Genomic DNA, 14,646 nt, shown 5'->3' on the forward strand with positions numbered 1-14,646 from the left:
AGAGAGAGAGAGAGCTTTTAAGCTTCTCGCGGATACAGTACGCCTTGACGATCACGCGCTAAAGTCATGCAGATGTATGTATATGCGCGAGCTATTATCTTTGCTATTTTCTTGCAAGTATAATACGAGAGGCTCCTCTCTGCATAATCTGTTTACCGAAGTTGGCGTAACACTTCGGGAGCTGAGGTTGAACCCCGGCAAAGTTTCGACAAAGTTTTTCACACCTAAAAGGCACTGCGATCGACATTTGTTAATTATTGTCGTTGCACCAACTTCTCGATATGGAAGAATGATTTGTTTGTGCGCAGCCGTTGTGTTGGCGGAAAAGTTTCGCCGCGAGGATAATGAAAATGAGATCCAAGTATCTGCAAGATATGTTCTTCCTTGTACGCCGAAAGTATTGAGCGACTTTAGCTTAGCGTCGTAACAAAACGTACTGCGTGTTAAACGAATTGACTTAGAGTTCGTAATCGTAATCATTGGAAGCTTTTGTAAGTTTGTAATTTATTAAACCGACGTACGTTACGGAATGCTCTTAAAGACGGCGTGCAAAAATGTAACAACAGGCAAGTAATGCTATTATTAACGTAGTAGCAGTGAAATGTAACGCCGCGATATTTAGCGTAACCTCACTCTCAGAAATTTTACAGCCGAAACGTGAAAACATAATTCAATTAATTGTACAAACACTAATTGTAAGATGTAAAAATGAATTTCATTGCTCGCGAGCAGCTTTTGCTATTCGATATTTTCAGTAGCGACACTTACACCGGTGTGTTGCCAACGATCAAAGCGTGGATCACGTAATCATCCGACATCGAGCGGTCAAAGAGCAATTTCATAAAACTACATAGACGCGCGCATTTCATCCGCCACTTTCGCGCTCAACTCCACGTGGTACTCCAACTTGGTTCGATTTTCCGCTTTCCCACGCCTCGATCGCCACGCGTGGCACGGCGGAACTCGACCGTGTAAATAAAATGTGTGCTCCCAAACTCATTTGCTTGGAGTAAAAACGCGTACATCTGAGACCCGCTCACTAACAGCGGAAGCGTGTAAATCTGGTTTCTCGTTATTACAAGTTAAAGTATATATACGGCTAAACGATCTGGCGAAACGTACACGTCGACCAAGTATATCTTCGTTACACTTTAAAAACGATTGTCCAAGCACATCGAACCGTTGCAACATTTTAAGTACATGCACCCCCTTTTCGTATCATAAGTCGTTGATTAATACTGAGACTAACTGCTTATATACTCTCTGGTCGAAATGTGAGAGTATCACCGCGGACTGGATCAATCCTAACGTTTCAACCAGGATTCTTCTACCACAGTCAACACTTTCGCGACCGTTCCCATTCTACGTCGCGAAGGCGTTTAATTGAATCCGTTCTCCTGCTTTCGACCTGCTACAAACCAAATCATCAGGGCGTCCAGGAGGAACGCTTTCCTCACGCACAGGTTCCGAATATCGTTCGTTCTACTACGCGCAAATACGTGCGTCGCCTCCGTCGCGAAGACGGAGCGACGAACATATCCCGGCCCAGGCGAGGCACCTCCGAATACTGTATCCCGCACGGTCGTCGCGGTACTTGCCGACAGTGTTGTTCCTGACGACTATTCCGCGACACATCCGGTCGACGTGTACGTCGCTTTGATGGAGTCGGGTGGGGCAGGCGAGGTTCTCCCTAGAAAAGCAGAAAAGAAACCCGGGTGCGGCGAGCGTCCCCCTTGGCCCGTCGGGCCATCCCAAACTGTCAGACGGACGGGTCGCTGCCGGGGGCGGAGCCCGTCTTGCTGCCGTCGACGCCAACTCCGCCACCGTCGCCGTCAGCTCCCCCGCCCTCTCCGCCCCTGTACGGCGAGCCGCCGGCCCCGCGCGCCGACAGACCTCGGAAATCCAGGTTGTACTGAAAAGATGTACGAGAGGACGAGATAGATTATTATACGAGGTACATACATAGGGTATAATAAGCGAGCCTCCCCAGGCTCGCGCGGGTCGTTTGCGGGGGGCGTTCTCGAAGCGAAAGCTCGAGCCGAATATGTATTAGGTTGTTCGGAAAGTAATTTCGTTTTTTCTTATGATAATGAAAGACGATTTTCAATCAGACGCGTTTCAAATGATCATGAACGGTCGAATTCGATAAATTTAACCTCTCAGCGATCTCACGAGTTGTTATTCGCCGGTTTGCATCAATTAATGCCTTTATCGTGTCTTCATCAGCTTCAACTGGCCTTCCAGAACGTGGTGCATCTTCAACATCAAAATTGCCGGATCGAAATTTTGCAAACCAGTTTTGGCACTGGCGTCCTGTCAATACATCTTCTCCATGCACATCGGATAATTTTTTCTTGCTTGAACAGCATTTTTACCTTTTCGATAGTAAAAAAGTAAAATATGCCGAAAATGCTGCTTTTCCCTTTCATATTTGATAGGGCACCAACGAAAAACTACTGCGTAGAATCAATCGAACTTTCTTCACAAGCAAGCCTTGCTATATCAGCTGTCAAAATATATAATGATTATGCGACTTAAGTGTGAAGTTGGCTGTGAAAAAATACAATAAATCCTCTGTTGGGAAAAAACGAAATTACTTTCCGAACAACCTAATAATATCTTGCATGAAAATCTGGCACGAAGGAATTCATTCATACGTGATTCCTCTTCCACGAGCTTTCGCTTCGAGATTGAAGGATAATATTGTTACTTTAAAGTTTTAGCATTTGAAAGTTATTAGAGATATATTAGAGATATATATTGAGAAGATGTCACGCGCTGTGTGTGACATTGTTTACGCTCTTGCCGTCATACTTGGCGAGTCTGTGATCTAGTGTATTTAAGAAGGATCGTATACTCCGACAAAGATCGAACGAATTAATTTTAGTCCAATGTTACACTTTATGTAATATTATTTTATTGCGAATCAAACTACGAATTTACATACTTGATAATAATTTTTCTATAAATATATGATATTTGTCAGAGTATTTGAGAGATTATTGGAGGAAGAAATATTAGATTTTTCATTACGAGATACATGGTGTAGCCATTCCTGTAAAAGTAGCTGGAAAATGGATTAATTGAAATAAATTATTGTTACATAGTAGTAGGTGGATGGATTTGTCGTGGATCGCGCTATGGAATATTGTTATAATCGAAGCGAAATCGATGCAACACGCGCGAGTTATATAAAAAGAAAGAAAAAAAGCTGCGAAGAATCAAGTTGATCATCAGCTATGATAAAGTTTTTCTTTACGCAAAGAGATAACTGATAAGCCGCGAAGTCAGGAGCTAAATGAATTCGTCGTAATATCGTAAACATTTTTCGATCGAGTTCAAAGTTGAATAATTATCGAGCTTACGTACGCTCGCGAAAATGACCTTTCGTTTTTTTTGTGCATCCTGAAACTTATGCATCCTCGAGAAAGAAAGTAACCGGTTTTATCGGTGGAAATCTGTTATTGAAATTACGACGATTGGAGGTTCCTAGCGTGATTGAGATATCAGATGATACGAAATAAAACGAAGAAGCTGAAATGAAACCAAGGTCGAACCTGTACGAAGAACGTGTAGTGTTCTCGACGTGTTCGTGCGTGCGCGTGAAACGACAGTGTCACGTGCCACGTGCTACGGCACGACGTATTACATGAGGCTGCTATTATCTCGGTAGCGTTGCGTGTCTTAAGTGCTGCAGTTGTGCATGGTGTAGCTGCAGCTGGAGGAGCTGCAGATTCTGCAGGCAGTAGGGTGGCTGCTGCGTTCCGGGCGTCGTGTACGGTAAGACGGACGAATGCACGAAGGAGCCAGAGTTCCGGGACAGCCCGGCATTGGGATGTCCCGGGCTGTAATTGAAGGGGAGTAGGGACAGGCTCAGGCTAGGGGGTGGTTTTAGGATATTGTGAAATTGCGCGGACGTGAGTGGATGGGGTTGCACGTAAGGGCTCGTGGAGGGTAACAATTGTGGGCTAATCGGATACAAACAATCCTCTTCGGCCTGGCCGACGGGCACCGTCGTCGGGCTGAGCTCCATGTATTGCGGCATGATGAGATTGTGCTAGGTATTGAGAATAGAATGGAAGGAGATAGACGTACACTCGATTTTCTTTTTCACCTGAACGCGCGTCTCTGTGGCTCGAACAATCCTCTTCGATTTTGGTTTATCTGTGCGAATACTTGAAACGATATGAGAACGATCTGACGATATGAAAACGCAAATTATTTGTAACATTAATTTCGTAAAAGTAACGACAATATTTCATGCCGATAGCAATTAATTATTTCGATACAACAAATATTCGCACAGATTAATACACTCTGAAGAGAATTTCACAATCTCTTAATTCATGTTATTTCATAAATAATTTTCAATGTCATTCGTCATAATTCCCGCTCTATGTATTATTGTTTTATATAAAAGGCTAAAGTTACCTGTAAAATGTAAAATTTGCTATTCTCGCTGACGTTTTAATGTCAGCGAGAAACATGGGTGAGGTACTATGAATAAAATATTATACTTTCTTCCTTTTCTCTTAGATCATATATAAACTCATGCAATACAGGCGACCTCAGTTATAAAAGAAATTCCCGCAAAAACATGTCTTCGTTCATTCAGAAAATAGATAGATCGGGTATATAAAGTATTCTCATGGCTCACCTTTGTGGCGCAGACGAAACACGTTGTGACCACCTTCGAGATCACATTCATGAGATTTTTTGTTTCTTGTATGACATTGTCGACCTTTGTAAAAGTGGCGGCCTTGCCGACGGTAGGATTCTTCACGGTGAATTGCAGTTGTTGAACGTAAGTCGGCACTCTATCCAAATTTTCCAAGAGGTCTTTCTTATGTGGTCCGCCTGGTACCTGCACCCATGTAACATCGTATACAAACTTATGTTTTCGTTCGTATCGCAAAATAAACTCGTTCATATTTAATTTTCAACGGCCCATCATACATAAAAGTATTTAATATGTAGAATTTATTAATTATTGATAAAAATAATTTGTAAAATAGTATATATATCAAAATAAAATTATTTAAAATTAAAATTTTATGGTATATATTTTCGATATGTTGTATGTCTCTAAGAATTATATTTTATTTTTTAATAATAATTTTCATATTAAGACATTTAAATACATATAAGTTTAAACAAATAATTTACAACATGTGCTACTATATTTTCTCTCTGGATTCATCATAAAATAAATAATGTAAATATAGATAATATAGTATAGATAAATAATGTAGTATAGATTAACAATCGTTGAAAATTTTTGTACGTATTTACCTTGCGATATTACTTCTGTATATATTTAGCATTTCTTAAAGAGCATTTCTGTAAAGCAAGATGCTTGATTCTATTGTTGTGATAGTTTATTAAATGACTAATAATAAATACTTTGTAATACGAGTATCGTAGATACTCAGAAGTTTACATCTAAGAAGTTAACAGAAAGATCGTCTATCTGTCCTAGGAAAACACAATGCAAAACTTTCAACGGCACGTAAAAGATTTCTTGATATAGATATTAAAGTAACTGTGTGAAGTGGCAGTGAAATAGTACAGACCTGATTATTTTGCAAGCTTACTTCATGAATTGTATTTTTTCGAGACAATATTAATTACCAAATGTTAATGAATTAATTACCAAAGAATTAACGATCAAGTGATTTTCGAGAAAAAAACAGAAAAGTTCCTCAGATTTTAACTTTTTTAAAGATTTAATTTTTAATATCTGAAATATTTAATTATGTAGATATTTATTGATGAATATTGTTTGATACTCGGTTTGATAAAACATATTTGATGAAGGAAGCTAGCAAAAATTGTGAGACATAATACTCATGCCCCAGATAGTGGAAGGAGAGGGACCACAATGCACATAGACGTCGTCCATAGACGGAAGCATTCCCGTAGCATCTAAAACACACCTTACTAATCGTACGAAAAAAGTTGTAAATGTATGTACATAAAATAGATTTACTAACAAAATCATAAACGTTCATTGTGACAATTTAAATGACATGATATACGCGAAAATTGCTCCAATCTTCGAAACTTATTTAAATCGTACACTGACAATTATAATACAAATAAAAAATTTAGAGTTTGAGTTTTTGAATGTAAATTATACTTGTAGGTACTTGAGTCTCATATGAGTACTGAATCGTCACGTCAGTTTTTTTTGCGGTGACTTGAAATAGTGTTTTCTTAAATGTCAATTTTTCTAACCGTTTCCATCTTTATATTTGCTTATCTTTTATATAAAACAATTTTCTATGCTATTCGTAATGATCAATAAGAAAATTTACGTGCGTGATGTTGCATAGCAATACAAACATAGTATATACAAATGTAATGACAACACCCAACAACAGTAGAACATTGACGCTGAGAAAGTGAGTGCTATATATACATACATATATATATATATGTATATATATATATGACAATGAGAATGATTTGTTAGGGCGAAAATGATATCTATTAGTTCAAAAGGGTCTAAAGTAAAGAGAGAAAAAGTTACCTGGATGGAGGCATTCAAGAGCGAGGGTATAAAAAGGATTGTATATAATACAGAATATATTACAAGGTTAGCGTCTTGTTGTTTCTCTTAAGAAGAGTATAAAGAGAGACCAAAGTGGTTTCAGGTGACTATATTCGGCCTAGCTAGGAAGGGTTCGAAAGAGGGTAGCAAACGTGTTAATTCGAACATGTCTAATGCTAATAACGCATGTCGAAGCTACTTCTGGTCTGGAAGCTACATTTATAGTAGCATAAAATAAAATAATAACAAGGTAGTAAGCTAGCGCTTTCAATTAATATTTTCTATTTTTATACTTGTTAAAAAGTTAAATTACTTATTCTAATTTTTAAATTTGTATCATCTATCTACTGAAAAAAATTACGAAATATTATTGATTTCTTTTTTAAGCAATCATCTCTTGAAACAATCAGAAATTAAACTTTATAATAAAATTCAATTGAAATCAAGTAGTGTACATGAGTAAAAAGTCCCGGACCGGTGAAATATCTCGAAAATTAAGTATTTTCGAAAGAAATATTTCCTACAAAGTTGTAGGGTTTTAAATGATCTATTCACTGATCTAGTGGCTGATCAATCTGACTTGTGGCATCGGATGGCAAGTCAGATTAAGGTCGCATCGATTTAAGTAAGTAAAGTTATTTTTTATAAATACTTTCTGTAATACTTTTCGAGTTATAAAGCTTGAAAGTTATAGTATTGCCGGCATTAGGATTACGCAAGGTGTTGTTCGACCGACGGCTTTTGAATGTTCAGGATCATATTCTGAATAACATTTGTCAGAATAAAGATCATTGGATGTTATACCTCTTATTTTCATTTATACGTAAAAATGAATTTTTAGTGGAAAAATGAAAATAAGAGGAATCTCCAATCGCCTTGATCTTAACAAATGTTATTCAGGACATGATCCTGAACAACATTCAAGAGGTTTTAGTCGTCGGCCAGATATCTTGCGTAATGTTAATACCAGTGGTGCTGTAACTTTCAAGCCTCATAACTCGAAAAGTACTTTATGAAAAATAACTTTACTGTAGTGTTTTGAAAAGCTCTTGACGCGCCAGCTATTCAATTCTGGAATGAAAAATAGGGCGTGTCGTTAAAAAAAATCAATGTGACCTTGACCTGACCTTGGCGACGCCATCCAAGATCAGATTGACTCAGTGGATAGATCATTTAAAACCCTACAACTTTTGTAGGAAACAATTTCTTTCGGAAATGCTTAGTTTCGAGATATTTCATCGGTGTCCGGGACTTTTTATTCATCTTGTATTTCAACATATCAACATGTATCTACTTTGAAGGTATTATGATATGAAAAATATGCGAATATTTCTACATTTCTACGTATGATGAAATTTTTCTTATCGAACGTTAAAGTAGCAATAATTATTGTTAGCACATCTACCATTAAATATTTGTAAAAATATTAGCATGGATTAAGATATAAGTAAATTTTCGATGCAGACTTGATGCAGCTTCGACGTTGCGACTTACGAAGAAACGAAAACTCAATAGCGAATGTATAAGTGAAAAAGATTTCCAATATAGCGAGGATCAAGAAACGCGGAATCAAGTCCAATATAGAGTCCGTATAATAAACAATGGTAAAAGAATGATTATAGAAGTAAGGATGATATATAGATATATCAACATCAGTCCAATTAAAAAAACGTGTGTCATCTCTCTTTCGATCTACATCGGCGTATTAGCCGGCCGCTACGTACCTGGTAACTGAATTGTCTCACAACCTTGTACAATCTGTTTGCCTCTTCGGCGAAATACTCAGCTTGGGTGAATAGGTCCTGGGTGGTCTTCAGGGCGCCTTCGCCTCGCGTGAATTGGTACATCGAGAATGCCATCGACGACATATTCTTCGCCCGCTTCACGATGTCGTTGTTCTCTTCTAGAGCGCTTCCGCTCTCCTGCCACTTTTCCGTCTCGGCATCCATCTCCGAGGTTATCAATTTCATCTCGAGTCCTGCCTTAGCGATCTTTGCCTGCTCCTCGCTGTCCAACCGTACTGGTTTTAGCGGTTTACTCGTCGTGCCATGTTTCTAAAATAAAGCGTATACCGTTTATTTCATTATATTTAATGAGAGAGACAACTCAAGTGGAGAGTTTTTCTTGACTTTTTTTAAATTTGTACATATGATATAGAATGTATTGAGAGATCGTTTATTGAGATGATTGTGCGTACCCCTGGCCGCGGTAAAGACATGTAAACCTGCTTCTCTGGCCGGTTTTGACTGAGTTCCAAAACATCTTTCGCTACTGTCGTTACATCAGTCATGAGCCACTGCCACATGTCAGCAAATACTGTGAGATATACAAAAACATTAGCAATCATTGTTGCAAATTTAATGGGCTATTAAAGCGTTTATATGACTTACCTTCGAGATTTTCCTTGGCTATCTTACTGGTGGGATGCCTAGCTAACGTGTGCGCGGCCGTTACGACCTGAGGACCATATATTCTTAAGTTGATCTCCGTGAACTTGGCCGACACTTGCAACGATTCCGAAAGCGCAACGTGTCTTAGAAGTTTGCATACCTAAAAGGAAGAATAATGTGCAATAATTCCAACTACTCCAAGAATAAACATTTTTATTCAAAGACCATATATCGATAAAGAAATAACCATTATTCCAATTTTTATGTGCATTGTGTATAGTAATTTTTATGTGTATTGGTAAATCACTTTAAAGTCGCAGAGATTTATTGTTAATAGATCAGATATGAGTAATGAACTAGGTGGTCTAATCCACTTAAAGTTAGACGTGAAAATAAATCCAATTAGGATTTGCTGCGACTGATTGCAATCTGGAAATGACGAATGTAATCATTGCGCACTATGCTTCAGAAATCAATATCGTGTCTTAGAACCAACTCAATGCAAAATTAAGGCATGCGCATTTTTGCTGTGAGAAATGTGCAAGTCGATTTCGTAATTCAATAATATTCTTCGAAAAGAACTCTGGTTATTCGTGGACTTTGAACTTAGAATGCGCGTGCACGCGAACGCGGACACTCGGTGCGTGGGCCACGTCTGAGAGCTTACTTCGAGAATGTGTTCGATATACTCGTGAAACCTGTCGCTGCTCTCCTGTAGACGGTCGATGTCATTGGCCAACGCGAGATTTCTGATCGTTGACACGAGTTCCTGCCCGGCTTTTGTCACTTGGCCAAGATCGCCGGCCTGTTCCATCGTCGTCGCGCTGAGTTGCTGGCGAAGGTCTCTAGTCGCCCGTAACACACCCATCACCGCTTGTTCCATTTCCGAGCTAGGTGAACCCCCGCCGCCCTCGTAATTCTGATGGAACACGATATTCGTCATTTCACACTTTATTATTTCATGTTCGATTTATTTAGGGAATATTTTTTATTCCGATTATGTTATTCGAAACATATTCGGTTATTTTTACCAGATAGAATTTATCGCAAGCTAATTTGTTTTTGGTAAGCTAGTTTTAATATTATCGTTATAGCGCACCAACCGCGCAGACTTTTAATTAGCTTTTTATCCCTTTTACATGATTTACATTTTATTATGTTATTATTTTCACTTTACAAGTCTTATCACAATCAATAGTACTAAGATTTTTCGCGCATTCTCACACGATATTATTAAGTATTATTAAATATTTAATCGCGCGCATTTTTTTTTTTTTCTAAAATAGAGTAAACTTTATGGACTCACCATACTATTGCCGATCCGTAAGAGTGTATTGAGCTCGAGTTTCGCGCGATCACAAAGCAGGAGAATATTTTCTCTGTGCTCGTGACTCGTATAAGCGCTGTCGGTGAAGTCTTGTGTCCTCTCGACCACTGTTTCAAGCGCTGATGTAAGTGTTTCGCGACAACCCGGTCCTAGCAGGGTCATCCTCGTTGTTTCGACGAGCCTTTCGAAGTGTTTCAAAGCTGAGCAAACGGTACTGCTGTCCCAGTCTTCCTGCTGCGGACTCTGCAAGTAATGGCAGTCGTCGAAGAAATATTTTTCTTAAAAAATGTAGCAAATATACCTTTCTCTGAACATCTTAATTATTTAAATATTTTAAAATAATTGCACATATAACGAGTCTAGAGTTTTTCGTACACTTATATTTTATAATGTTGGAAAAGACTTATACTCTGGCTTAGAATATTAGATATGACACAAATAATATTAAATCTTTTAGAGATGTCACGTTTGGGACACGCCGTCCCACTTGGCCAGGTTGTCTACAATCACTTCAAAATCGATTATGTCGCATGGAAAGTGGATAGTACTTGAGGGTAAAATGTAAGGATATATTTTTCTACGGGTAAAGATTGTTCAGCGTGACCCGACAGTATCTCTCGCGTTGTTTCTTCAAAGACTCGAGAGGTTTTCGGAAGTGTCGGTAATACATGAAATATTTCCCCTCATTTATTTCACGCTAAAAGAAATCTGGTACGAGATGAAAGCATCGCGCGTCGAAGTATCGATATATAAATGTTGGTGCACAATTTGGCATGATGCGAATAACCATTCATATTCTTTATAATGACCATGTTATTTATAATGCAACAATTTTTCTCCTGCGGTGAAAACTTTTCATCGTTGCTTTTGGATAACTGTTGAATATGTACACTTTTTATGCAACCACAAAATTTCGCCAGCACTATCACAATTTAATTTTTTATATCCAATTTTTAATTTTAACATAAAATTTGCATGGGATGATTTATGATTTACACTCTATCTATGTACGAGTATGTAATAATTTCGGCATTAAATAATTCGTTTTTTAATTCCGTGAACGGAATTTTTTTATCGCATATTTTGCTTCCAATTTCTCATTATATAGGTTTTCTTTCGGTAGCTTTACACTGTTAATTTTTTTCATTATATAAATGCAAATAATAAATATATTAAAATGTACTTAATACGGAAGATTATTTAAAAATATTTAAATAATCCTCCGTATTAACGATATATGAATGATTAGCGATCACAAATTTATCAAAACCGATATAATCATCGTCACGAAATAATAATCGATTATGTGGATGGTATGCAATCGTAGTCCATTGATATTTGTAGGACATATTCCATTGATTCTCCTATATACCATCTTCGACCACGGCTTATCGATTTCACCAGGCCAGACGTGCTATTATATTTATGGGTTTCTCGAGTCGTACTAAGATCATTTCGATATCTCGTTTACAACTTCTGTTACGGCAATGGATCGCGACTCAAGGTCATTTAAATCGCATATTAGGATTTGTAAATCACAATTTGGCGGGCAAAGGCTCTTTGGAACGTTTCCAAGATTTTCAGAAACATTTTATCACGTATTGCTTTTTTAATCCCTACAATATGGATATGTATTCTCGCTGTAGCATAATAATGAGAGGCTTATTTGGCAATTGCGATTATTATAGTGTTTCTTGACAAGCTTTAACGCGAGAATATTGATATCGATAATTATTTTCTCGTTACTCAAACAACGTGCATGTTTAAAAGACGTGATGAAAACCACTTTTGGAATATATGTATAATACATGTTTAAAAGTTATTTAAAAGACATCATAAAGACATCTTGTAGACATTGCGTGTTGTCTGGGTATTTTTATATGAATTTAAATAGTTCGCTATTTTGTTCCGTAGATTAATAGATCGTGAATAGATAAATATCGAAAAAACTATTATTGTATAATTTCACAATTTGATTATTCTTTTAGCTTTATTCAATTAATTTTAACGATGTTGAGTGGTAAATGTTTTCATCATTTATGAGCGTTTATAAAGTATTCTTGAAATAGACAGCTTACCTGTGAATTCGAGTAGGATTGAGATTCGCTACAGTCTAATACTCCGTCCTTGACAACGTAATGTATCAGATCCATCGCTCTTCTCATTTGGCAAAAAACGGTGTCTCTGTTCTCCTTAGCGGATGGACATTCGGGGTGCCTTAGACACGTCTTGCTGGAGGTGAGTAGCATCATGGTGCTTCTCTCTAATACTTGTCGGGCCGCTGCCATTTGCGCGCGTCGCCTCTCGTCTTTCAGATCATTCTGAAAATACAGTGTAAAAAGTTTAATTCAGTCACGGTATATACTATAATGAAAATTAATATAAAATTTCATGAATGAAATATTGATTTGCAAGAAATAAATCTCACCTGACGATCACCCGTTAAATGTGCCAACTCGACCATCTCTCCTCCAAATTGGCTAAACGCCTTGACGAATTCTGTGAAATTCGAGACACTTTCGAGGCGACCGAGACTGCGGGCGACCTTATCCTTGGCATGAAGCAATTGATTGACCACGACGATGTCTGCCAGGAGGAGGACTTTTGTCACTGAGCCTAGGAGACATCTGGCAGCTCTTACGACGGAACCTCGGTCAGCCAAGCTGTCTTCCAAGGCACATTCGCATAATTTCTCGATTGCTGAGCCTAAATGTAACACAATCGGATTGCATTGTCTAATTTTATAATGTATGTATATCTGTAGAAGTTAAAATATGTGTAAAATAATAGTCCTTTCTACTTATTCCACTGTAAGATTTAATTCTTGAAAGAGAAGAGAGAGAGAGAGAGAGAGAGAGAGAGAGAAATCGGACGAATTTTGAGCGAGTGTGATGGACAAGGAATACTAATGAATTATACATCCCGCCTTTTTATCGTGTGTCACCGTACAATCGGAGTAACTGATTTAATTATGACCGAGCTTCTTGACTTAAGTACGACGACGAGTAATTGAGTGCTCTTGAATGATCGTAATTAGTTATACTTCGCACATTCGCTATCTTATCTAAACTAAAAAATGTCAATACTTAATTAAGCTTATCGTTAAGAAATTATAGGAAAATTTAAACAGAAAATACACAGCATTGTATATTTACATTTCTGAACGTATTGAAATGGAAACATTAACTAATTCTTTTATCTTTTTATTTGAACTTTACTAACTGTAATTTTAAAGCCAATATTTTTTAAATAAGTCTATAATATCCAACATTAAAAGAGTCATAGAATGAAATTAAGAGTAATTAACATTAATTGGTATATACAATTTATTGATAGTGATGATAAAAAATAATGATAAAAAATTGTTCTTGGCTTTTCCTAGCAATATAATATTGACAGAAATTAGCATAAAAATCTACATTAAAGAGCTTTTTGTAAGTTGCATTTGTGCATAACGTTTTCTAATAATATCGTTATCGATTGGAAACTCTTCGAGTATGAGACATGAGAGGTGTTCTGTGTTATTAAATAATTATTTTCGAAATTAGAAAGCCGTAATTAACGCGAAACACAATATTACCGCTGGCTATTATCATCTATTATCATTAATTGTTTATCGCCATTAGAAACTCGATGTCCTAAAGGAAAACTATTATATTACAGGGAGAATCGATGAGAGAACAATTGATTATAATCAGTTCTATTTATTCCTTTATATTGAATAATTATGAGAAAACGCTGATTGTGGGCGTTTAACGGAATAAATTTATGTATATCTACACAAATCCCCTATAAACCATGTTCTATTGTTCATGTCGCTTATCTATGTAAATAAATTTTATTCATTAATTTACTCTTTCGAATAGTTTCTTCATCAACTCAATGTTTATAAGCTATTCTCATAGGCCACTGCGCATTATTACTCTTATTCAGTAGAACTTGTTCATCGTTTTACTTGATGGATACTTTTCTCATTAGTTAACGAGAAAAGCACTGCTTCATTCTTCTTCGTTTCAACAGTGTGTTGCAAACTTCAAAATTAATTATTGTATATACTATATGTATATAATTTAATACTTAATTATAAGCACATTTAAGCCTATTTTTCCGGACTTCATCAAACGCAATTAAACTACTGCAATAATATCACAAGTTAAATTAAATTGACAAGCAAATTCTCAATCTTCTCAATCCGATATCATATTATAAGGGTGTTAATGTGCTGAAAAATTTTAAATAAATTTATTGCGAAAAATATTACCTCGGCCAGGACTTGAACCGAATTCAGAATTTGCATGTCAATGTAATTTAACTGTGAAATCAATGAAATTTCGACGCGCAGTTTGAATAACTACAAAAATATGGTATATATATAT

The 14,646-nt window shown here is 36.9% G+C and overlaps 1 protein-coding gene across 4 annotated transcripts in view; it reads right to left on the reverse strand.

Moving 5' to 3' along the window:
• Nucleotides 1-6: 6 nt before the first annotated feature.
• LOC108755596 (alpha-catulin) overlaps nucleotides 7-14,646 on the reverse strand; it is a 54,689-nt gene continuing 40,049 nt past the window's right edge. For 2 of the 4 annotated variants that reach the window (XR_001939779.1, XR_001939780.1), the window contains exons 3-12: nucleotides 12,699-12,976; nucleotides 12,349-12,591; nucleotides 10,250-10,513; nucleotides 9,611-9,862; nucleotides 8,944-9,103; nucleotides 8,751-8,869; nucleotides 8,278-8,607; nucleotides 4,658-4,864; nucleotides 3,558-4,057; nucleotides 1,839-1,912 (exon numbers count right to left, since the gene is read on the reverse strand). Coding sequence is in view for 2 of the 4 variants with exons in the window: in XM_018498717.1 (XP_018354219.1) it covers nucleotides 3,662-4,057; nucleotides 4,658-4,864; nucleotides 8,278-8,607; nucleotides 8,751-8,869; nucleotides 8,944-9,103; nucleotides 9,611-9,862; nucleotides 10,250-10,513; nucleotides 12,349-12,591; nucleotides 12,699-12,976 (2,249 nt within the window). In the remaining 2 variants the exon portion in view is untranslated. Of the gene's footprint in view, nucleotides 1,913-3,516; nucleotides 4,058-4,657; nucleotides 4,865-8,277; nucleotides 8,608-8,750; nucleotides 8,870-8,943; nucleotides 9,104-9,610; nucleotides 9,863-10,249; nucleotides 10,514-12,348; nucleotides 12,592-12,698; nucleotides 12,977-14,646 lie in introns of those variants that run through there. The other 2 variants (XM_018498727.1, XM_018498717.1) reach the window with 2 other exon arrangements.

This window comes from Trachymyrmex septentrionalis, unplaced genomic scaffold (assembly GCF_001594115.1).
Source record: "Trachymyrmex septentrionalis isolate Tsep2-gDNA-1 unplaced genomic scaffold, Tsep1.0 scaffold123, whole genome shotgun sequence".
In the NCBI taxonomy this organism is placed as follows: domain Eukaryota; kingdom Metazoa; phylum Arthropoda; class Insecta; order Hymenoptera; family Formicidae; genus Trachymyrmex; species Trachymyrmex septentrionalis.